The sequence below is a fragment of the Eumetopias jubatus genome, unplaced genomic scaffold (assembly GCF_037043125.1).
Source record: "Eumetopias jubatus isolate StellerSeaLion01/CBP00866 unplaced genomic scaffold, mEumJub1_p1.0 scaffold_3, whole genome shotgun sequence".
Taxonomy (NCBI): domain Eukaryota; kingdom Metazoa; phylum Chordata; class Mammalia; order Carnivora; family Otariidae; genus Eumetopias; species Eumetopias jubatus.
In genome coordinates, this window is record NW_028274809.1 from 194189624 (window position 1) to 194213379 (window position 23756).

Sequence of the window (23756 nt, forward strand, 5' to 3'; positions counted from 1 at the left end):
CACGTGACCACACCTGACCCCCAGGCCCCAGGACAGCTCCCCACACTCTGTACACTGCACGTGACCACACCTGACCCCCAGGCCCCAGGACAGCTCCCCACACTCTGCACACTGCACGTGACCACACCTGACCCCCAGGCCCCAGGACAGCTCCCCACACTCTGCACACTGCACGTGACCACACCTGACCCCCAGGCCCCAGGACAGCTCCCCACACTCTGCACACTGCACGTGACCACGCCTGACCCCCAGGCCCCAGGACAGCTCCCCATACTCTGCACACTGCACGTGACCACACCTGACCCCCAGTCCCCAGGACAGCTCCCCCACCCCTGGCACGTGCTGCCTGCCCGTGCCTGGCCTGCAGTGTGTTCTGGGTACCATTCCCTGAAAGAAAAAAATCTCTGCCAAAGCCTTTGCCTTTATAGCGACAGATGCTGGTCAGTCTGTGCCCGAGTGTAGACGCTTCAAGGGACCTGGCCTAGAAGCTCTGATGGGTACCATGCTGAGTGGGTCTCGGTGGGACCTCTCCCTCAGCCCCTCTCGGCTGAGCTACTCTTTCTCCATCACTGACTGTGGTTGGCACTCAGCAGACCCAGGCTGGAGGCTGCTACTGGGTACAGGGCTCCCTGTTGGTGGGAAGGAAATAATCTAGAAACAGATGGTGATGACGGTTGCAAAGCCTTGTTAATGAGTAAAACCCACTGATTTGTACATTGTTAAAGGGTAAATATTATGGTATGTGACTTGTATCTCAAGGAAAAGGGAGCAGAATACCATGATATTAATGTGTGTAAAGAAAAACCAGGAATATGGCACAGTAAACAAGAACAAGACCATCGTCATCACCATGAAGAATGATCCCTAGCTGAGCAGAGACACCCTGTGAACTTGAGGGGAAAGGTTATCTGACCTATAGGAAAAAGAAAATGTCCAGGAGGCAAGGCCCTTCCTCATTGAGTGGCTTCCCAGGTGGTAATAGTTGTAAATGTATTTCCTTTTCTTGTGTCCTAAAGTGATTTAATTATGAAATTTAATATACGTGCAGAAAGAATGCTTAAAGCAAAGGTATGAGGTGGTGCTACTGACAAAGAAGGTTGGAGGACACCAGCCAGGACGAGAGGCCAGCCCCCCGCCTCTGCCCCAGCCCGGGATTTTGTGTGCGTATGTTTTCACATCCTTTGAGTCACTACCGAGGAGCGTGATTGCTGGGTCGGATGCTAAGAGTGTGTTTGGCTTTGTGAGAAACCACCAGATTCTTCCAGGCGGCCGTACCCACTCTCACCTGCCAGCGCTGGGCACGGTGGGTGATCCGGGTCACGGCCGCTCTAGTAGTGGGCAGCGGTGTCTCGCTGTCATGTCCATCTGGAGCTCCCCGATGACAATGCCGAGGAGCACCCTGTCATGTGCTTATTAGCCAGCTGTGCACCTGCTTTGGTGAGGTGTCTGTTCGGGTCTTTTGCCCATTTTTATTTGGGTTGTTTGTTTTCTTGTTGTTGGGTTTTAAGAATTCTTTGTATATTCTGGGTACCAGTCCCTTGTTAGATGTGTCTTTTGCAAATACTTTCTCCTGGTCTATGGCTTGTCTTCTTTTGACACTGCCTTTTGCAGAGCAGAAGTTTTAACTTTGCTGAAGTCCAGCTTGTCCATTCTGTCTTGCACGAATTTTGCCTTTGGTACTGTATCTACCAAGTCATCCTCATGCCCTATCTCAGAGTTTTATAGTTTTGCCTTTTACCTTTAGGTATGTGATCCTTTTGGGGTTATTTGTGAAGGGGTAAGTTCTGTGTCTGGCTTCATTTTCCAGCATGTGGATGTCCAGTTGCTCCAGCACCATTTGTAGAAGAGATGATCTTAGCTCTGTTGTGTTGCCTTTGTTCCTTTGTCAAGGACCAGTGACTGCATTTATGTGGGTCTGTTTCTGGGCTCTCTCTGTTTGCTCCACTGATCTGTCCATTCTTTTGGCAATACCAGTCTGTATTGATCGTGGTAGCTTTGCAGTAGGTCTTGGAGTCAGATATGGTCAGTCTTCTAACTCTGTTCTTGAAGTTCTTGATTTTAATGTTGCTCAATTTTTAAATTTTTTCCTTCATCATCAGAGCACTTTGTGTTTTGTTGTTTTTTTTTTTTAAAGATTTTAGTTATTTATTTGATAGAGACAGAGAAAGCAAGAGAGGGAACACAAGCAGGGGGAGAGGGAGAAGCAGGCTCCCCACTGAGCAGGGAGCCCGATGTGGGACTCGATCCCAGGACCCTGGAATCATGACCTGAGCTGAAGGCAGACGCTTAACGACTGAGCCACCCAGGCGCCGAGCACTTTGTGTTTTATCTAAGAAATAGTTCTCTACCTTAGGTCATGATAACACTCTTCCTTTTTTTTTTTTTAAGATTTTATTTATTTATTTGATAGAGAGATAGCCAGAGCAGGAACACAAGCAGGGAGGGTGGGAGAGGGAGAAGCAGGCTTCCCGCGGAGTGGAGAGCCCCATGCGGGACTCGATTTTATTTATTTGACAGAGAGAGACACAGCGAAAGAGGGAACATAAGCAGGGGGAGCGGGAGAGGGAGAAGCAGGCTTCCCGCAGAGCAGGGAGCCCGATGCGGGGCTCGATCCCAGGACCCTGGGACCATGACCTGAGCCGAAGGCAGATGCTCAACAACTGAGCCACTCAGGCGCCCCCATGGTAACACTCTCCTGTCACAAGGGTCAGCAAAATCTGTGTGTAAAGGGCCAGATAGTGAGTATTGTTGGTTGAGAGGGCCAGTAAGTGCATAACAACTACTCAACTCTGACATTGTGGACCAATCCAGGTGTAGACATAGAACAGTAATGAGTGTGACTGTGAGCCAATGAGCTTTACTAACAGAAAGAAGGGTGGATCCACAGGCCCACAGCTGTAGTTTCACATGATCTTCTAGTGTTTTATAGACTACTTTTAGATTTAAATATATACTCTACTTTATGCCATGTGAGGTTAGCTCAAATATCCCTTACCTTTAATGCAGTGGCATTCAACAGGGATGGTTTTGAACCTAGGGGACATTTGGCAATGTCTGGAGACATTTTTGATTGTTGTGAATGCTGCTGGGGTTGAGGTCCGGGTACTGCCGGTGCTAGTTCCTAGATGGCAGGGATGCTACTAAATGACCCAGAAGAGCCCTTTTCATAAAACACGTGTTCTCTATCAATACTATCCTAAAAACAAACACAAAGAACAACAAACAAAATTATTATGGCTCTTCTCTTGAGAAGCAAAAAAGCAAATTAGACCATAAATCTGTCACACAGCGTATTCTGTTCCCCACTCCATCTCCATAGCACTAAATCAAATGGTCTACTGGCCTCCCCCATGAGGCAGAATCAGGTTCATCCAGCTCTTCCAACACAGCGAACAGTCAGAATTACCCCAGCCCCACCTCCAGTGCATAGTCAGAACCACCCCAAATTCATCTCCATGATACACAGAATCACCACAGCCCCATCTCCAGGGCACACAGTCAGGATCACCCCGGCCCCACCTCCAGGGCCCACAGTCAGGATCACCCCGGCCCCACCTCCAGGGCCCACAGTCAGGATCACCCCGGCCCCACCTCCAGGGCCCACAGTCAGGATCACCCCGGCCCCACCTCCAGGGCCCACAGTCAGGATCACCCCGGCCCCACCTCCAAGGCCCACAGACAGGATCACCCCGACCCCATCTCCATGGCGCACAGTCAGGATCACCCCAGCCCCATCTCCAGGGCGCACAGTCAGACGGGATGGACCTTCATCTGTCACAGAGTCCTCTACAGCCAGCCCTGCCTGGTTGGACAGTGGAAAGGGTGTCAACCTGCCTAGCACCGCTGGGGAACGTACTGCTATATTCAGCTCTTTTCGGGCTATAAGCTTTTTCTTGGCAGTAGTTAGAATAACCCCCGGCGCCCAGTGGAAGTCTAAGGAAACCACAGCAGGAAACACATTTGTGCCTAGCTTTCCTGGACGGAAGATGAGCCCATGGTGGTCAGACAGCCCCTGAGCCATGGCCTCTATTGTGTGTCCACGGGGTCCTGGAGCTCAGTGTGTATGCTCTCGGCTCTGACCGTCCTGGCTTCTCGAGAGATTGGTGCTGGCCAGGGGAACATTCCACAGGAACATTCCAGAGCTGCCTCCACAGTGAGGGAAACCAGACACCACCACGGGGAATGGTGCAGTGACAAGCTGAGAAATGGATCAGGCCCTAAAGCTGCTTTGGGCTCCTGATGTTTGTGAGGCCAGCTGGTGGGCGGCAGGGTGCTCTCCTGGAGGCCACAGGCAGACCTCTCTCCCCACACCTCTTAGCGCTGTGCTCAGCTGGTGCTGGAGGCTCTCTGGGTAGAGGTGAAGCTTCCTGCTTATTGGGCAGACAGTGTCCAAACCTTGGTCCTCCTGGTCAACACCAAAGCCCCCAGGAACTGAGCTTTCACTCCCCTCATGGACAGCTGAGGCTGTGTCCTGCAGCTCCAACCCAGCTGCCTGCACATCCCAGAGCCAGCAGAGGGGGCCTGGGTTTGGGGTCCCCTGATGGTACAAGCAGACACATACATCTGCCCTGGCTGCAGACTGAGAGTAGGGAAGCCCACACTGCCATGGGTAGAGGCCCTTCCACTAGGACCTTGGCTGGAGATGGATGTTTCATGAAGACATAGTTGCTCAGAGCAGGACCACAGCTCCAAGGACACGGCTTCCCTGCATCTCTGGTTTCTCATGCACCAGTGTGGAAAACCACCTGAAGAACCTCTTAGACTAGTTTTTTCCAGTCCTGAGTCAACAAAACTTCTACAAGATGCTGCCAGACGTTTAGGAAAACAATAGAAAGGACATAGTCAGGTAGGTGGTGGTGGTGTCCGGACACACAGGCGGCTGTGGGCAGGCCTGGGAGTGCCGAGGACACAGTGAATGTGCCAGGGACCCCCGGTCAGCCTCAGTGGCCAGGCCCGCCGGAGCCTGTGGGCCTTCCTATGTCCTCGCCACGGCATCTGCAACCTCCTGCTGTCATCTCCAAGGTGAGCAGGACCCGGGAGGGGTCCATCCTGGTGGGTGTCTGTGATGGCCATTCCTTCTAGAATCCTGGAGACCCCTTCAAGGGCAGGCCCGCCACGACTGAGGAGGGAGGCTCACCTGCTCCCACCAGGGCACATTTGGGGCCATTCCACCTGCCAATCCAGCCAGGCAGGGCCCTTGCAGTCCTCGAAGCCATACCCTGCTTTCTAGAAACCTGGAAGGGAGTCTCTCCTCCTCCATGCTGCATGGCCCGCTTTGATTCCTGTGTGCTCATTCCTTAGCTGTGGGTGCACTCCTCAGGCTTCTGTCCTTCCTTCTGCACATGGTCCTCTCTGGGTCAGGTTGTGACTTCTAGACTCACGTTCAGCTGTCAGGCACCGAAATCCAGACTGCTCCATGCTGGGCTGACGCAACTTGCAGAGATCACACCATACACTGAGAAATGACAGGGCTATATGGGACACTTTGCTGCCATCCGTGGAGTAACATCTGAAAGGAAACACGGCCCACACCTGTCCCACAGCCCCAGAACATTCTCTGGGGTTTGGTATCTAAAAAAGGAGAATCTCAGTCTTGGAAGAGCCATTCAGTCTTCGAGCACAATCCCCAGTGGATGCTGGAAACTTGTCTGGCGCATTGTGCGTGGACGCCCGCCGCGGTGGAGACCGTCAGCCATCCTGTGGCAATCGCATCAGGCAGACGGACCTGTCCTGCTGGAGCTCCAACCTCGACACTAGTCTCCCCCACCGCCACCCCGGGCCTCCGTGACCTCTGTGGGTGCTGGTGGCCCCGGGGCTCCACGTGCATTTCCATATGGTGGTCTTCCTGGGGCCAGAGGCTTGTCTGGCCCGCCCTGTCTCACAGAGCTGCAGGTGGACCTGTGTGTGCTGATTCCAGGGGCTCCAGCCAGATGTGCCTCTCAGAAGAGAGGAAACAGGGATTTCCGTTTTATACAGAGAAAATGGGAGACCAAGATGGGTTCGTCCAGGGAGAAAGAAGCAGGTGCTGACCGGCCTTGTGCCAAGAGGGGCGACCGGGGACCTGCCTCCGCCTGAGTCCACAGCACAGAGAGCAGGGCAGTGGCTCCCAGAGCCAGGAGCCAGGTAGGAGTGCAGTGGAGGGTGCCTGGAGCTGGGGCGGGTACTCAAGACCTCGAGCTGCTGACACCACCTGCTGGGCACTAATGAGCAAGGAGCAGAGCCTGCAGCACAGTTAAAAAGGGTTCTGTAAATATTTTATTTTTCCATATTTTTAAGCCAGAAAGAAGCATTCGGTAATAAAAATAACAGAATTATTTTCCTGGGTCTGCTCTGGCATGTGGCAGCCCCTGGCCTCCACGCGCTGGACACGCTGGCGTCGGGGCTGTGGCTTTGGGTGGCTAACATCAGTCCCTCAACTATATACACATATGTTACAAGGCAAAGAACAGTCTCGGAGGAAACTCAGCCTGGGGGGCGGGGAGGGCGCAGTGTCCAGAGCTGGCCTCGCAGGCGGGTGGGGGTGGCAGGTCTTCCCTCCTCCTGCTGGCCTAGGGGGTGGCCTGCTCGACCGGGGGGCAGGAGTGTGACGTGATGTCACTGTGCTTGTAGGCGGCCTCGTCCAGGTCCAGCGCCTTCTGGTTGACCTCCAGTGTCATACAGCCGCGGAAGAAGGCCGTGACTGGCGCTGAGGTCACAGGCACATCTGGGCCAGTGGGGAAAGAACAAACACCATCTTAGCAGGCGGGCCGGCCGGCTGTCTGGAGACCGGGCTGCCCATCCTCCTCATCCCCCACCACGGTGCTCCCGGGCATCCGAGGGCCGTCTCCGTCCCCGGCCTTTCTCCTCCGGGACACGGACTCCTTTCTGCCCAGAAAACTCAGTCACATGCCCACAGGCGAGGGCTAAACACCTTCCCGGCCCCCAGGAAGAGCATGCAGATAGTCGAATCAGTTAAATCAACCTGATCTCCTTCTCGGCACAAATGAGTCACTCATGCTGCAGGGCTCCCAGCCTCCCAGCCCATCCTCTTCAAAGGTTTGTTTGTTGAAACTAAATGGAGCTTGTGTCTGCTAGCCAAGACAGGAACCCGGGCCCAAGCGGCAAGTGGAGACCTGCACTGTGCCGTGGGGGCCGGGGAGGGCCACGGGGGCTTATGTCAGCGGCTGCCCTGGACCGCTCTCTACCGTTTCGCCCTGATCACTCAGGGCCACGGGCAAGTGCACTGCACCTGGTCAGACACGGGACCCAGTCTGTAGGAGATGGCTGTACACTGCCCCTTCCTGGGCAGCACGGGGGCTGGAGGTGACTCTGTGCTCAGAAGCTGTGCATCAGGACCAGGGCGCCTGGACTCCAGCGAGGCCCCTGGCTGCTTGGCCTGCCCCACGGGCTCGGCCAAGCCTCTGTCTGATGCACGCTCAGGTGGGCGCTCTTGGAGGACGCAGGGACAGCAGGCTCGGGCCGAAGCTCACCCCGGTAAGTGTGGTCTCAGCCTCACCCCCCAAACTGCGAAGCTGGCACTGACAGACCCTAAGGCAGCAAGATGCCAGCCAAGAAACGCACCTGCTTTTTCTCTTCTGCTAAAATAAAAGTTCACCCTACACAGAAACACCCGGGCCCAGTCTGGAGTGAGCACACTGGGGACAGTCGGAACCGTGGGTGCCCCCACCCCGAGGGTGCAGCCATGGGAACCCTACCTGGCAGGCCGCCCACAAAGGTGAGCACAGAGCCCTGCAGGTGCCTCGCGAGCACGGCCAGGCGCTCCTGCAGCCCCGCGGCGCTCACTTCACTCTGGCCCTTGGTGCCGTCGACCTCCAGGGTGGCCTCATTCTTCCGCACGGAGACGGCCACTCGGTGCTCCTGGCCGTCACAGACCTTGATCTCCATCAGGGCCAGGGTGACACCCTCCACGGCCAGGATGACCAGCTGTGGGGAGACACGCACCTGAGCACGAGGGTCTCCTGTCCTGTCTCCCTGCCCCCCGAGCCCGCTGTGGGGGCAGTGGTCTCCTGCGGCCAGGGCTCTGCATTCTGTGGTGCACTGGTGTGCGACTCAGCTTCCACGTGTGGAAGGTGGACAGAGGACAGACGGGGCAGCAACTCCCTCCCAGGCCAGGCATCGGGGGCACCGTACTCTCCAGCCATCTAAGCGCATGTGCCACCTGCGTGTCCGTAATCCAGAACACAGGACACGGCCACTTCTTCCACATGAAAATGCCACATAAGCCACAACAGAGAGGCCAAAGGTGCGGGGCCGGAAAAGCAAACATCCCAGGAGATAGCTGGTCACGTGCACTGGGTGTTCATCCCAGGCAGAACTCACCTCTGATAACGTGGGCCAGAAACACTCTGACAGCATAGAACGGACACACAGCCCGACAACAGGGGATGGACACACAGCAGGGTACAAACAGTCCGACAGCAGGGGACAGACACACAGACAGCAGGGGATGGACACACAGCTGGCCCAGCATCATTCACTCTCCACGCCCTGGGAGGGTCGGCAGCACCCTGTGGGTGCCCGAGCTGTTTGTCTGCAGGTCCAGACAGTGTGTGGACTAGTGCTTGGTGGTGCGGGCTCTGCGGCGGGCCTGCTACCACTCAGCCTGGGGAGCCTAGCGCTGGACCGGTGCCGGGGGCAGGCTGGCCCGCTGTGCACACACCCTCCCGCTCAGCCAGGTCCACTCACTTTGGACAGAGGCAAGCGAATAAAAGCTCCTTCCTCTGCCCCTTGGCTGTTCCCTGAGTAAACAGGGGGTCCCACACAATGGTGGTCAACTTGGTTGGGTGTGAAGGGCTGCCTGGATGCAGGCCTGCAGCACCCAGGGGCTCGGGCCAGGCAGGCACATCTGAGTGTGCAGGAGAAACCAGAAGTCTGCACTGGTCAATGAAGTGGTGTGACACAGAGGTGAGTGACCGACGCACGTTGTTCTGAACTGCTATGTCGGCTGACTGTCTGGCGGGAAGTTGCCCCACCACATAACTGCTCCCAGGCCATGGCCCACATGGCTCTGCCCCCAGGCTGTTGGGCGACCTCGGGTCAGCAATGTCCTCAGCCCTGCAGCTGTTGGACCCATGAGGCCTGTGTGATGTGGGGACAGAGCCTCCCGAGGCAAAATCTGGGAACCCGCCCAGGAAGGGAGGCCCGGGGTAGCAGCGAGGGGTACCTGCTTCTTGAGCTTCTTGGTGGAGTGGTAGTCAACCAGGGCCACAGAGAGGACCACCACGTGGTCACCGCCCACCAGCGCCAGCAGCACCCCCGTGTCGGTGGCGGGGCGGATCCGAGCCACGACCTCTATCTGCCAGGTTGCTTCCGTGCTGATGTCCGCGGATGTCTGAGCTGCGATGAGGGCCGCACATCAGAAGGTGATCCAGGCGGGACCAGCCGCGGTGGGTGGGGGTGGCAGCTGTCAGCCCCGCCTCTCCGTGGAGGCCACGGGACAACCTGTCCCCAGGGAGCCGACCGCTGGGGAGTACGTGGGCCTGACCCACCAGGTGCCCGTGGGCCATTGGCGCTCCTCCCTGGCACCCCACCTTCCTCTCCTGCAGGACACGCTGGAGCGCCCGGCCCTCAACCCCACAGCATCTCACCTGTGCCCTTCAGGTGGCTCGACAAAGTCAGACATGCTTGGAAGGCCTGAGAAGGCAAGCTGCACCGAGCACCCTTCTCAGACCCCACGGCTCCATGCCGCGAGCACAGCCTTGCCGCTACTTTACCCCTCACTTGGGCGCCTGTGTCTACATATGTGACGTATGAGTGACAGGACGCACGAGCGTCCAAGTGAAAGACATGTAGGATATCCCCACGGATCTCGCACGGACAGTTCCAGAAAACATTTTGGTAGAAAGGTCTGGACCGTGGTTCTCTGGGGGCAAATACAACGCACATTTCCTCCGTACACTTGAATCGTCTGCTGAAGGCGACACGCGAAGACACCCTCTGCCCCACGGCTTGGGTGCTTCTGTCTCAGAGACCATTAATGTCCTGACGAAGGAGCCCGTTCAGGCGGGTGATGCCGGAGCAGGGGCTGTGTCCGCGGGAGCTCAGACACCCTTGCTGCAGGTGGGCTGGTGCCGAGGTGAACCATGACCTGGGTTCCACTGGACTGCAAGCACCCTGAACCATCTGTGGGTCTCCCGACCCTAAGTGGGGTCTGCTACGTCCATTCCCAATAATTGTCCACTGAACTGAATGCACGCAGAACTGGAAAAAGCAGCCAAAAAACCAAAAACAAACAAACAAACAAAAAAACAGGGATCTTCCCTGTGGCCAAGTGTTGCCTTTATTTCTGTCAGGGGAGAGGAGTGTTTTCTGGCACTGAGTTTTCCCATGATAGGACCAGGTGCATGGTGTGGTCGGAAGTGCTTCCAACACTGGGGCCTCGGCTGTGCTGGGGGGGCTCTTGGGGTGGGGAGAGTGGGGTCTCCCACCTCCAACTGCTGCTGGGTGCAGGCTCTGGGACATCCTAAGGAGGCTCTTCTGAGTTATAAAATGGTATCACTGGAGGTTTATTAAAAATGCACAGAGTTCTAAACACCCTCTGGCCTTTGCTGACGGAGCCTGCAGGAGTGTGAGCGGACCGTGGTGTTCCGCATAAGGGGACACGCCCCTGCAGATTCTGCCCAGGCCTGTGTCCCAACACAGGAAGTGTGGATGATGCTCTGAGGAAAGGTCATGAAGTGCTTTACAGGTGAGATTTTATATTAAATATTATGATGATGTTCTAGATTTTCCTGTATAATCATGAAGACTAAAGGAATAATGCGTGTACTGGGTGGTTCTTTCCTTGGAAACACCTTTAATGGCACAGGAATGGTTCTGACCATTAAAGCAAAGGTAGAAGGGAGTGGTGACCCCAGGTCTTGAGGGGATGGCCGCCTCACTAAGGAAGGAGGAGCAGGCCCCATGTCCTCTGAGCCGGGGGGCCCACAGGTGCTAGAGCAGACGTGGGGGGTGTGGCCCCTGTCCTCTTGGAGAGGGGGTGTGGGTTGTAACTTAACACAACCAGCTCGCCATTTGGGAAGAGAGGGGCTGCGAACGCCACGTGGACAGAAGCAGGGCAGAGCCTGGGATGGCCCTGGGGAGCAGCCGCTGCACCCCCCTGGGAGCCTCTCTGCACCAGGGTGTTGGCCAGAGGTGGGGAACAGAAGCGCCTTAAGAGCCACCACAGACAGACAGCCTCTGGACGTGGGCTGCGTGGCAGGGACCTGGGCCGCGAACCCACCAGAGACCCCGCACGGCCGCGTGCCTGGACATTTCCCTGGGCCCCGTACACGGCTGTCCCACTCTCCAGGCGCAGTGACATTAAGGGCTCCAGTGTGTGAGTGCTCAAGAATCAGGGTTAATTTTAAAGCTAACTAAGGGAGGGATTAGGGAAAATCCACCGAGCCGAGTCAGACAGTAGAACTGCTTAGCCGTCACCATGACCCGCGCTGTTCACGGGGTTCACGCCGGCATCCGAGAGCTCCCACAGCCTGGCGATTCAGAGTATCGATTCGTGCCATGTAAAGTGTGTGTTTAAGTGACTGCTCCTTGGTCAGCATGTTAGGGTTATGAATTTTTACTGTAAAGTGAATTTGGTAATGAAAGAAGCTTGTGTTTTGTGCTAAGAAAGGACGGGCCCTGCGTTCCAGAGGTGGGAGGGCCTCCAGCCAGCCCCCGGCCCCCTGCCGCCCCTCTCGCTACACTGACGGCCAGACGTCCGCTGGCATGGGCTCAGGGCAGGGGCCCTTGACCGCCTGCCCCACCTCCTCGGCTGCGCGTGGACGTCACGGGAGCTTCAAGAAGGGCTGTTCCTGCAGGTGTGGCTTTTTTCCCCTGCGTGCCCCTCAACGCTGGTGGGGCCGGATCCAGCTCCGCCAAGAGCCCCAGGGTCCTGGCAACACGCCCCTGCTCCTCTGAATCTTCCCTTCAACCCCTGAGCCCCCTGGAGTCCTAGAGGCAGCCACCTGCCATCTCTGGATGCTGCCCCCGTTTCCTCACAAGGCTCTGGTGACTGCGAGCAGAGCTTGGACAAACCTAAGCTCATCTCGTCCGAGGACGTTCTGCAAGCATCCCCTCAGACCCTTCCGTCCTACCTGCCTGCCCACCCCCAGCTGTCCCAGCACAAGCAGGGTGCACGTTTGCTCCCATCGGCCATTTCTTCCTCGCTGGCTCACTGGAAACCCTGACTGGGAGCAGCCACCCCGAGCAGCAGCCCCAGGCCGTGGGGTCATCAGCTCATCCTGGACACCGCTGTCCGAGGAAGCTGTTTCCTGCTTTGTCTATTTGCCCCTCGTGCGGTGCAGAACACGACCATGGCTGTGCCCACGCCGAAGCTGAGACTTACTGTAATCCAGGCTGTAGAATGCAAACCCACTCCCGGGGTAGAAGGACCCTTTCTCCGTCACAGAGAAGCACTGCATCTTGGGGTTTGCTTTCACCGTCTCTTGGATGGTGGTGTCTTCACCATTTAGCCAGTTCCAGCTCCTCATACAGCCGTCCAGACGGGGGTTTATCTGGAAGGACAGAGAAATCCCAGTGGCTTCCCAGGACCACGTAGCCACGTCACAGGCTCCCAGACACCATGGCGGGAGGCCATGTGGCTGGTGCCACCCTGGTCAGAGGGATGGGATGCGTGGCTCAGGCATGTGGAAATCTACTGCAAAATGGACAAGTCCTACTTGTGGAGACATTTATTTCCGGAAAGGGCTCCTCACTGGACAGAATGAGTCCTTGCAGGATACCCAGCCCTCGCGTGGGTCCTCGTCCCAAGCAAGGTAAGGATGTTGTGCTCCCTGTACGGATGCCCACTTTTTCTGGCTGCATTGGATTTGCCCACTCACTCCCAAAGCAGAGCGCTGACTGCCCACTGGAAGGATGTGGACAAGGGTACACGCGGTGCCCGGTACCTCCGGAAATGTGGGTCTGGGGGCTGAGCAGCTAATTCCAGTGCACCATGAACTTGCTACATGGTTTAGAGCAAATTGGGTCACCCCTGCCTGGGTCTGTAAAATGAGGAAGTATAAACAGCAACTGTAGGACCCCTGGAGTGGGGCCTGACGCCCCAGGTTGTACACAGGACATCACCCTCCACCCCTGCAGGGAGGACCGGGCCAACACCTCCCACCAGAGGAACGTCGAAGTGGCCCTGACTCGCTTCTCCTGTTTGTGTGGGAATCACCATCACAGGGTGGAGGATTCTGGCCCCGGCCGTCCACATGCTGGGCGACGGAGGGATCCTGACGGGGGTGAGGGCTGAGGCCGGGCGGGGCTTTGAGGGGCTAGTACTGACCTCCCCGTTAGTCTTTCTCCCCTGTGGAAATCCCGGCAGGGTGAACAACCCAAATGTTCTTGGGAATTGTCCAAAAAAGTTGACCGTTCCTTTTGGTAAAGAATAATTTCATTGTGTTTTATCTCCACTGCAAAACAGGCATTTTTATTATCGCTTCAGATGAAAACTCAAGCGAGTCTCACAGGGAGACACGGTGCATCCGGGAAACCGCTGCCTGAGCATGGTGAGCGCGAAACACGGCAGCTCGCGGCCGGGCCAGTCCTCTGCGGGAGCCTGGGTTCCCACACCGCGGCTAAGGACAGTACTCACAGGCTGCACCAGGTCCTTCTCCTTGAAGGGAATGCCTCCCACGGTAAGGTTCAGATGGTACAACCCTCTGTCCAGCTGAAACAGATCCCCGGCCACCGCGATCTTCATGACAGCGTCCTTGTTCACCTTGACGACCAGATTCCGGTGCAGCTCCTCCACGGAGATCTGGAGAAGACCAGGGCCGTGAGGGGGGCGCACTTTGCAAAAGGGCCCCATCACCCCGGGGCAAGGAGCAACATCATTGCCTGCACTCTCACTGTCCTCTGCGCCAACACAACCTCCCTCCAGGCCCTGATGGGCCCCCCCAGCCCTGGTTTCTCCCTTCACGCCTCCTCTATGTGGAGCCACTGGGGGCCACTCCTCCGGGCCCCTCCCGGAGCTTCTCGAAGCCCCGCCACCATCTGCTTCCAGGGAGCGGGAATCCCGGCTGAAGCCACTGCCTCCCCTTTGGGTGCTTCACTTCCCCTGTGGGCAGCGGCGCCCCACTGAAGGCAGGACGGCACGCTGCTGAATCCCAGCAGGTAATTGGGTGCCTGGCACAGACGGGATGCAATGTGGGCATGTGGACTCACGCCACAAGTTTGCATTCTTTCCTCCTTTCCATGCAGGAGAAGTAAAAACCCATCTCTCGACACTCTGTGTGTCCTTCTAGCCCTCCAGAGGTCCATCAGTTTCCTTTCTGGTTAACGTGGGAAACATGGAGGTGCGTGGGTCAGAGTGTGGTCAAGAGGGGGAGCAGGAGAGGGAGGACGGAGGGGCTGCTTCTGGGCTGACCCCGCCCTGGGTGGCCAGTTCATGCCGCGGGTGGGGCAGCTGTACCAATTGCAGGCCCAGCTTCCTCACCGAGGCACTGCCTCCAGCCGCCCCCCGGGGCCCCTCCCGCGGCCCGTGCAGAACGCCTGCCCCCCGACCCCGAGGGCGGCCGTGACCCTCCGGCTCTGCTGTGTTATCTGAGCTTTGCTGCCAGTGTCCCTCCCGCCGCTCTGGAAAGACCTGTGCTTCAGGAAAGAAGGCAGCAGGCCTGACCACAGGACGGAGATTAGCAAACGTCCACACTGTTTTTATTCAGAATTTCCCATTTTATCTGAACTTCCAAAGGGAAAAAGAATGCTTTTCTCTCTCAAGTGCTTACTTCTAAAAGCCCACTTCTAACCAGGGGCCTCTGAGCTTCTGGAAGGTTCCTGTGTGTCACAGACTGCTGTGTTCTGGGCATTGGGGTGCCGGTCAGGGCAGTGGTCTCAGCAGGACCTGTCGGTCAGGCTCTGGGTGGGCAGGGCGTTCTCCAGAAGGATGCACCCGCGTGTGAGTGTGTCTGGGTTTCTGCAGGAATGGCACAGGCCCAGGAGCTGGGTCCGGGGATAGTGCAGAGGCATGGACACGGGAGCCATGCCCAGACCTCAGCCCAGGGGCCCCAGCCTCAGCGCCATGGACATTCTGAACTGGACGGTTTTCTGCGGTGGGGCATCCTGTGTGCTCCAGGGTGACCAGCAGCCCCCACGGCTCTTGGCAGCTATGACGAACAGAACCGTTTTGGGACACAGCCCAGTGTCCCGGGGGAACGGGACACTCTCAGCGAGACCGCAGCTCCTGACCCATCAACTGTGAACTTCCCAGGAGCAGGGGGCCTGTGCGGTGTCCACTAACTGCCAGGTGTGCAAATGCTGGGACCCTCCCCCAGAAGCCCCCGACCCTGGCCAGCCTGGGGGGAGTGGTGGCCACACTCACCGTCTGCCACATGCCGTGGTTGATGACAGGCCCACTGCTGGTGACGCGGCCGACGCCGTGGTAGCGGAGCTGTAGTTCCAGCCGGCCGGCTCGTAGGCCCAGCACGATCCAGGCGCTGTCTTGATGGCCTCCGGCAAAGAAGAGGACGCCTTCGGGGTCAAAGGTCCTGAAGTCGAATTCGGCGACCAGCCTGAGGGCCAGCACAAGAAACAAACAGGTGACACACGGGCTGGCGGCTCGCGGCCTCCTGCCCCATGAGACCCAGACAGCCGGGGAAGAACAGCAGGTGTGCGGGCAGCCTGGGACGCTTTCCTGGATGCCAGAAGCAGCGCCCCCACAGTGGCGGGCTCCCATGCTGACCCGGAGGCCCAGAGCTGGAACCGTGCTGCCGTGCCTGGGCAGGGACTGGGCCGACCGCCAGGACCACTGGGGCACTGCCCAGGGAACGGCCCGGGGGTCTGTGGTCCCCGGGAGTGTCGGGCCGGCCGTTCCTTGGGCTCCCGTCCACTGTGCTTTGCTCTGCGCTGCGTGAGCCACTGCTCACCTGGTGGGCTGCAGCCTTTTGAAGCGCAGTCTGATCACGGGCGTCCCACTGAACATGCGGCCCAGGTACAAGGACTTTATGCTTTTGGCCACATCGAAAGGCACGCAGGGCAAAATATCCTATGGAATGGGAGCGAGGGGTGTCAGGCAGGCGCCCCCGGGACAGCCCCTCCCAGTCACAGGGGGTCTGTCAGGACGCAGCGGAGCCCCGTCTCTGCCGCTCTGCCAGCCAGGCTCTGACCGAAACCCAGAATCTGTTACAGCCCGGAGACCCGCAGGTGCGAGCCGAGCGGGGGTCCGGCCGGCGAGTCAGGAGACTGACTGCACACATGTCCCAGAGCCCAAGCACACGGACAGGGAGGGCAGTGTGTGCTCTGGGCGCAGGCCACTGGGTCACTTGTGGGTGGAGAGCTGCCCTCCAGATGTCATGCATGGGACAGACATCCCGTCCTGCACCGCCACCGGCCCCAGGGACACCAGGTCTTCTGGCGGCCCTGTTTTCCTGAGGACACTACCTCGCAGGTGTTCATGTCCGGGGACAGCTTGAGGCCTCCACGCCCGTCACAGTGGCAGGTGTAACCCCCCGGGGAGTTGATGCAAGCCTGCTCACAGCGCCCGTCCGCACACTCGTCCACATCTGCCACCACAAGGGAGACGGGCAAACTTCACCACATGCAGCACCCACACCATCTCTCTGATCATGCCCATGGTGTGCTCACCATGAAAATGAGCTCCGGAGCATGTGACTCAAGAGGCACCCACCCCCAGGCCGCACCCTGCGCTCCCCAAGCTCTGCAGCCACGTGCAGAGCTGGTCAGTGGTTTCTTCCTCTGCTTTTTCTCCAGCTGAAGGAACAAGCTACCAGGTCAGTGCACAAACCACATCTATGCAGTTCTTGGCTTGAGGGTCTGAAGGGTCTGGTGCTGTTGGCAGGTATCCCTGGGGCTGCTTGGCCCAAGGGACACCCTGCAGGGAACACAGAGGAGGGTGTGGAGGGTGTGCAGGCCGGGGCCACCCCACCTTCCCCTTGGAAGGGAAGGGCAGGAAGACTGGTAAGAAAACAAGCCCTCTCTGTGCTCCTCACTGGACACAGGGAGTGCTCCTCAACTGTCCCCAAACATAGCAGGTTGACCTGAGGGTTGGTTAGAGGTTCATCTGTCACAGTGGCACAGGGGTCCCTTCTCCTCAAATCTTTACTGTGTCCACGGCAGTTTGGAGAAGGTGCCTTGTTGCATGAAGAGGCACCTGGGGATGCATATGTGGTATGGTATGCACACATGGGTGATGTGTGTGCACATACGTGGACATGCACACACATATACACAAGCTCGTATGTGTTCACAGGTGTGTGTGCATGCGTGTTACCCAGGCGTGTGACGTGTGCATGTGCTGTGTGTGCATGGATGCGTACACGAGCACACACGTGTTCACAGGTGTGTGTGTGCACGCGCATGTGTTACCCACGCGTGTGACATGTGCGTGGATGTGCAAACGAGCACACACGTGTTCACAAGTGTGTGCACATGCGTTACCCATGCGTGTGATGTGTGCGTGGATGCACACGTGTTCACAGGTGTGAGTGTGCACATGCATGTGTTTGTTACCCACACGTGTAATGTGTGCGTGGATGCACACGTGTTCACAGGTGTGTGTGCACATGCATGTGTTACCCACACGTGTGACGTGTGCATGGATGAGCACACAAGGACGCACGTGTTCACAGGTGTGTGTGCACACGCCTGTTACCCATGCGTGTGACGTGTGCATGGATGCACGTGTTCACAGGTGTGTGTGCACACGCATGTGTTACCCACGTGTGTGATGTGTGTGGATGTGCACATGAACACATGTGTTCACAGGTGTGTGCGCGCACATGCATGTGTTACCCACGTGTGTGATGTGTACGTGGATGCACACGTGTTCACAGGTGTGAGTGTGTGCACATGCACGTGTTACCCGCACATGTGATGTGTGCGTGGATGCACACGTGTTCACAGGTGTGAGTGTGTGCACATGCATGTATATGGAGGGGTACCTTGGCAGATCTTCTCCTGGGAGCTGAAAGCGTAACCCGCGTCACAGAGGCAGGAATAGGAGCCTGGCAGGTTCCTGCAGCGTGCCTCCCCACAGGCATCTCCATTTGCACACTCATCCACATCTGCAAGACAAAGCAGAGCACTTGACCAGGGCTGTTTCTGCTAGTGGCCAGTCCACGGCTGGTCAGGGAGGTGCTGCAGCGTGAGCCACTGCCTTGGGTGGCGCTCAGCTCAGCTCCTGGGCTGCCTAGGCCCTCCTCCCTTCGTTCCATCCACTGGACTCTGCAGCCCCAGGCTCAGGCGTGGGGGGCGGGGGCGTTTCCGACCGGGATCCCAGGTGACAAGGTTGACCTCAGACCAGTGGATACTGTGCTTGTGCAGGGGTGAGTGCTTGGGCACAGGAAGGTGAAGGAGGAATCCCCGGGGTCTCCTGAATGGAGGTGCCCCCTGGTCCCTGGAGCCCCATGCCGATTGGTCCGTTCGCACACCAGGCCTCTCGGATGGAAATCAAACACCACAGTAATGATCAATTATTGAGGCTCTTCCTGAGGCTCCATCCATTCTGCCACCTTGGCAAACAACAAGTCCAAAATCTCTGCAGTTAAAAACCCATTTCCACCAGGGACAGAAAGGGGTGTCTAGAAATTGCAATTATGACTTCAAACAACACGGATTGCTCAGATGGTGAATAACCCATGTCACGGAGCCTCACAACGATCCCTAACTCCTTACAAGGGCAGCTTACCAACAAACACAGGCTCTCAAACATGAAAACCCTAGCATGTCGCTCACCGACCATGGGAAAAAGCAGCAAAAGGTGCCCTCCAGAGGCAGTGTGAACGCTGCTGGGTTTACTCTGTCCATCTGCCTCTGAGCCTCTGTCTCAGCCAGACCTGGGGAAGCCAGCCCCATGTCCAGGAGCTCAGAAGCCTCCTCCCGTCAGCAGGTGGGGTGCTGGCTCCTGACAGGCACTGGCCACACCTGGGGGGACACCAACCTCGGGCAGGCACCGCGCTCACACTTGGGCTGCAGGACACAGGCCGCCGCCCCACACAAAGGATGCCTGATTAGCATGAAGCTCTCCGAACCCAGCCCGTGAAACGCTGCCGTGACAGCAGGTCTCCCTCAGCCTCAGCCGCTGCACAGAAGCCCACCAAAGCCCCTGCAGCGCTTGTGGTGGTGGGAGGGCCCGAGAGCCCACGTCTCCCCAAATCCCAGGGCGCAGCAGGATGGCTGGTGGCAGCACCAGGGAGGGCCTCCTGTCCTTGCCTTGTTCCAGCACATCAGGGCATCCCAGGCCGTCCCCTCCCCATAGGAAACGGCGCACGAAGCTCTGGACCCCACGCGCCCACTTGGCCCCATGCCACCCTGGCTTCTTCTCCCACACTGGCCATCAGCCACGGCCACAGAGCCACGGTGGGTGGGGCTGGGGGCCCATAGGGCCAAGCTCTGTCCGAGGGCCCCGTGACCCCAGCCTCTTGGGCCCTGCACCCTGCCAGCACTTGGCCCGTTAAAGTCGCTGCTGTCCAACCATTCGTCACAGAGCACGGTGACCGGGAGAGCTGATGCAGCACACAGGGCGTGGCCTTGGCCCTGGGCATGGGCACAGAGAGCCTAGACCCAGTCTTACTATGTGGCCCCGTGGCCCCAAACAGGCCCTGCTCCCTGTTGCCCCACTCACCCGGGGGCCTCATCGGCTCTCCCCCAGGAGAGGCCCCACCCAGCCCACCTCCCTGCCCCGCGGCTTAGAGATCCCTTCCTGCAGCCAAGGAGAGACAATGGAGAGGCCCGAGCCCCTGGTCTCAGGATGCTGGGGGGCTGTAGAAGTGGGGTGCAGCAACCCCACTCCCTCCTTCCCAGCATCTCAGGGTCTGATTGAGGAGGACAAGATGGGAAGCCCGTACCACAGCGACAAGACTCCTCCTTCCCCACAGCCTCCTCCCTTGGCTGGGTCTGGGGTCCAGTGTCCCCAGAGAAATAGGTGATGGTCAAGAGGAAGGGTGTATGTGAGCTGGTGTCGCAGGCATGCCCTGAAACCCGGCAGCGGAGGTGGGCACCTGCCATCACACTCATCAGGAATCAGTCATGCTACGGAGAGCCGCCGCTGAACCTGCGGGTGCCGGACCCCGCCACCCTGTCCTGCACGTGGTGCTGAGGGGAAGGACGCTGGGCTGCAGGGGACCCCTCAGGCTCTCTCACACCACAGACTTGGTGAGTGGGTGGGAAGTGGACTTCTGTCTCTCAGGGGCTTCCGAGGAGGTTAGAGCAGGACTTGCTGCGTGGCACTCGGCACCATCAGCCACAGGGCGAATGTGTTCAGTACTTGTGCCCAACGTGGGGATGTCCTCGGCCACGGTCAAAAACGTCCCTTTCTTCCGGCCTCAGGGCCGGCCGGCAGCCCTGGGAAGGGGGTTGTCCGACTCAGAGGTTCACCGGTGGCGCCGGCCACCGCGCAAGCCTTCTCCTGAGGCTGCTTCTCCCTCGGCACCTCTGTCCCACCCCCAGGTAGGCGGGCAGCACTAAAGAAAGGTCCAGGTTCTCAGGGACACGCCAGCAGTGGATGTCAGCAGGTCTGTGTCATAGGGCGGGCGGGGGGGGCGGTGAGGGCGAGAGCCCCCGGTTAAGTGGGCTGCCCCTCTTTTGCAGACTTTCTGGGGTGGTCAGGGCGTGGGGTTACAGGGCCCCGAGACTGAAGGAGGGCTGAGTTGCTTCTGCTTTGCTCAGTGGACAGCGGGCATCTGCCACAGGGAAGTGGGTGTCAGGGCCTTGGGGAAGCCAGCCGGGCAGACGTGGACAGGCGTGCCGCCCAGGTCAGAGGAAGGTTCTGCTTGCACCCCTGCCCCTGTCTGGGCTCCGTCCGGGGCTCCGTCCTGGGCTCTGGTCACATGGACGCCTGCAGCTGCTTCCACTTCCTGGGGCAGCGGGGGAGGTCTCCTCAGCTGGGCTGGCCGGTCCTCAGACCCCGTGAGTCATCCTGTGCCGGGTGCTGGGGCAGCTCCCTGTGGCCGCTGACATGCCCGGACATGTGCTCTGCAGGCTGCCCTCCACCCTCTTCCCGCCCCCCCAGAGCCTCTCTCAGAGGAGCACATGGGACTGCCAACTTCAACAATCTGGCCATCGGGCTGACTCTGGCAACTTGGCAACTGCACAAACAAGAGGAGGAGGAGCAGGGGTGGGGCACAGGGAGGCAGGGAGGGGCTTGCCACCCGGGCATTACCTCTGCAGGTCCTGCCGTCAGGGGAGAGCACGTAGCCACTGTAGCAGGCGCAGTGGAAGCTGCCCGGCTTGTTGAAGCATATTTGGTTGCAGCCCCCGTTCTGCTGGCTGCACTCATTCACATCTGGGCACAGGACACAGAGAGACTGGGAAGTGCCCAGAGCCGACACACGACCCCCAGGGGGCACGCGTCTGCGCCATGGGCGGGAGGGCAGAGGGAGACCCCGCTGCACTGTGGGCGGTGACGGTCCTCGGGGCCAGCCCCATGGCCTCAGTGTGCACGGGTGGAGGGTGGGGGCTGAAGAGGGTGGATCTGGCCAGACTCAGCCTGCCGAGCCCCACAGGTGCAGCCCCCCTGCCCCCCAGGCTGGCTCGGCACCGCCGCGAAGGGGCTGCCCGAGGTAACCAGGTCCTGAGCATCCCCCCCCCCCCACTGTAGACAGGGAGGCTGGCCGTGAAACTCTCTCGTCCCCAGACACCAAGCCCCCGGGGGCAGCCCAATGGTGGCTCCTTCCTTCATTCCAGGCCGCCACCAGCAGTCAACGCTTCTCAAACTGGACAGCACCCAGCGCTTGGGGTCAGAAGCAGGGCCTTCCCACACTGTCTGAATATTCCTGCTCTTGGGGGGCTGGAGGGGCCCCAGGGACATCCCTGCCCCTGCTCTCCCTCTGCCCCTGAGTGGCCAGGTCCCCAGACAGCCTGGGGTTCCTGCCTTAGCTGGAACAAGCCCCCCGTGTCCCCAGGGGCGGGGCAGGCTGGAAACAGAGGGACGGGCCACGGCCCCTCCCCGCAGAGCCCTGCCACCTGGTCCCATGGCTGCAGGGCCCCCTTACCTCTGTCACAGAGCCGCCCACCCCAGCCAGCCCTGCACTGGCAGTAGAAGTTGCCCATGAGGTCCTGGCACACTTGGGTCCCCTCCTTGTCGCAGGGGTTCGGGGAACACTGGTCAGGCAGGTCTGCGTCAAAAGAAAGGAGAAAGGGTTCAGCTGGGAGGGAGCAGCTCAGGGGCGGGCACGAGGCAGGCCCAGGCTGGTGGCACAGACCCCACCTCCGGGCAGGAGGGCGGTCCTGGAACAGGCTGGCCAGACCCTCGTCCGGGTCCAGGAAATCCAGGTCAGCTCAGAGGGAGTGGCCACCTGAGCCAGGGGCAGTGGAGGAGAGGGCTGGGCCTGGCCCGACTCCACACGCAGGGAGCAGGCCCACTGACCCCTGGCTGACCCAAGGGGTCGCATGAGGAACACGCCCCCACCTTCCCAGGCCAGGCACCCTGTCCACTCAAACCCTACCATCGACCTTCGCCAACACCCTCCCCTGCCAGGGCGTGGCTGCTGCAGGAGCACCCCCCACACCCGTCACTGGATGGCGGGCTGCCCTGGCCCTTCCAGAGAGGGGCACCAGCTAGTTTGCTCCTGACCCTCTTGCTTGGGTGGCAGTCCCGAGCATTAATCACTGAACAATTTCCACCTGCTTTAGGGGCTATGGTTGAGACTGTCACATGGAGCGCCTTCCAGGGGCTCGGTGTGTGAAGAGCTTTGCATAGGCCGCTGAGGCTCCAGCTCCCAGGGACCATCCCCGACCTCAGAGGCTGAGGCAGAGCCCCACCCATGGGCAGTCGCATGCTCCAGGGTGCTGGTGGTGGACAGCAGAGCTCCAAGAATCCTCTGCCAGGCTATGGCTGCGCTGGGTGGGCTGGCAGGGAGGGACGCCTCTGTCCCGGAGCTGCTCAGCCTGAAGCCGCGGAGGCAGAGGATCCCAGGCCGGCCGGGCAGGCAGGTCGTAGGGAGAGGGCTAGCCCTGAGTCTCCGCAGCTCACCACCCCCCTCCAAGGTCTCCGGGAGCTGGTGCCTGATGTCTGTCCGCCTGCACTGTCCTCGGGCACAGACCGGCCTCCGCCACGCCCACCGTGCCCTTCACGCAGCAGGCCCACGAGATTCCCGGCTCCAGACCGGCCTCTGCTCATGTCCTTCCCAGCCCCTGTGTGGGTCTGCTCATGCCTTGGTTGCTCGACAAGCTGTGGCTGCCCTTCCTGTCACGCCCGTGTGGACAGTAAGTAGCTCCTGGTGGCTCCCATTTCTGTCCTGTCCTCCAGCGTGGACACGTGCCTCGTCCAGCCCCTGGACAGCACGGGGTCCGTGGCTAAGGTCCAAACCGAGGGCCACCGAAGGGGAAGGTGACACCCGAGCGCCTACGGCCACCTCGAGATCCCTTCAGCTGCAGTGACCATCGTGGCAAATCCTGCTACTCTGGGTTGTTGCCACTGGAGGGGGCCACGAGGACATTTCCCCGGCAGCCCTGAGGACTGTGGCCTCCCGACTGGCTGATACCCATCCCCAGGCCTGGGCAAGGGGCCGGCCAGGCCGTGGAGGGCAGGTGACACCCAGGACTGGCCCAGACCAGCCGCGGGACATTCTCACCCCGCGTCCGCCTCTCCAGGGCCGCGTGTCCTACAGGACCCCCGTCGTGTACAAATACTTCCGTCATATTTACAGTGACTGGCCCATCGCAAACCATGCGGTGGGTGGGCCGCGGTAGAGAGGATTGTCTGGCTCCGTGACGGCGTTCCAGCTCTTCTCTCTGCCCGAACCAACAGGGCCACTGAGAGCCCAGAGCTCAGGCCTATGTCCATCCTGCTGGGAGGCTGGCCGGGGGGGCACTCA

General features: G+C 59.2%; 1 protein-coding gene across 1 annotated transcript in view; it reads right to left on the minus strand.

Moving 5' to 3' along the window:
- Positions 1 to 6548: 6548 nt before the first annotated feature.
- The window catches only part of GAS6 (growth arrest specific 6), a 35475-nt gene continuing 18267 nt past the window's right edge, over positions 6549 to 23756 (minus strand). Inside the window, exons 5-15 of the mRNA XM_028087370.2 lie at positions 21933 to 22055; positions 21101 to 21223; positions 17883 to 18005; positions 16363 to 16484; positions 15849 to 15967; positions 15305 to 15494; positions 13580 to 13744; positions 12326 to 12494; positions 9164 to 9336; positions 7695 to 7923; positions 6549 to 6703 (exon numbers count right to left, since the gene is read on the minus strand). Of these exons, the coding sequence (XP_027943171.2) occupies positions 6549 to 6703; positions 7695 to 7923; positions 9164 to 9336; positions 12326 to 12494; positions 13580 to 13744; positions 15305 to 15494; positions 15849 to 15967; positions 16363 to 16484; positions 17883 to 18005; positions 21101 to 21223; positions 21933 to 22055 (1691 nt within the window). The remainder of the gene's footprint in view (positions 6704 to 7694; positions 7924 to 9163; positions 9337 to 12325; positions 12495 to 13579; positions 13745 to 15304; positions 15495 to 15848; positions 15968 to 16362; positions 16485 to 17882; positions 18006 to 21100; positions 21224 to 21932; positions 22056 to 23756) is intronic.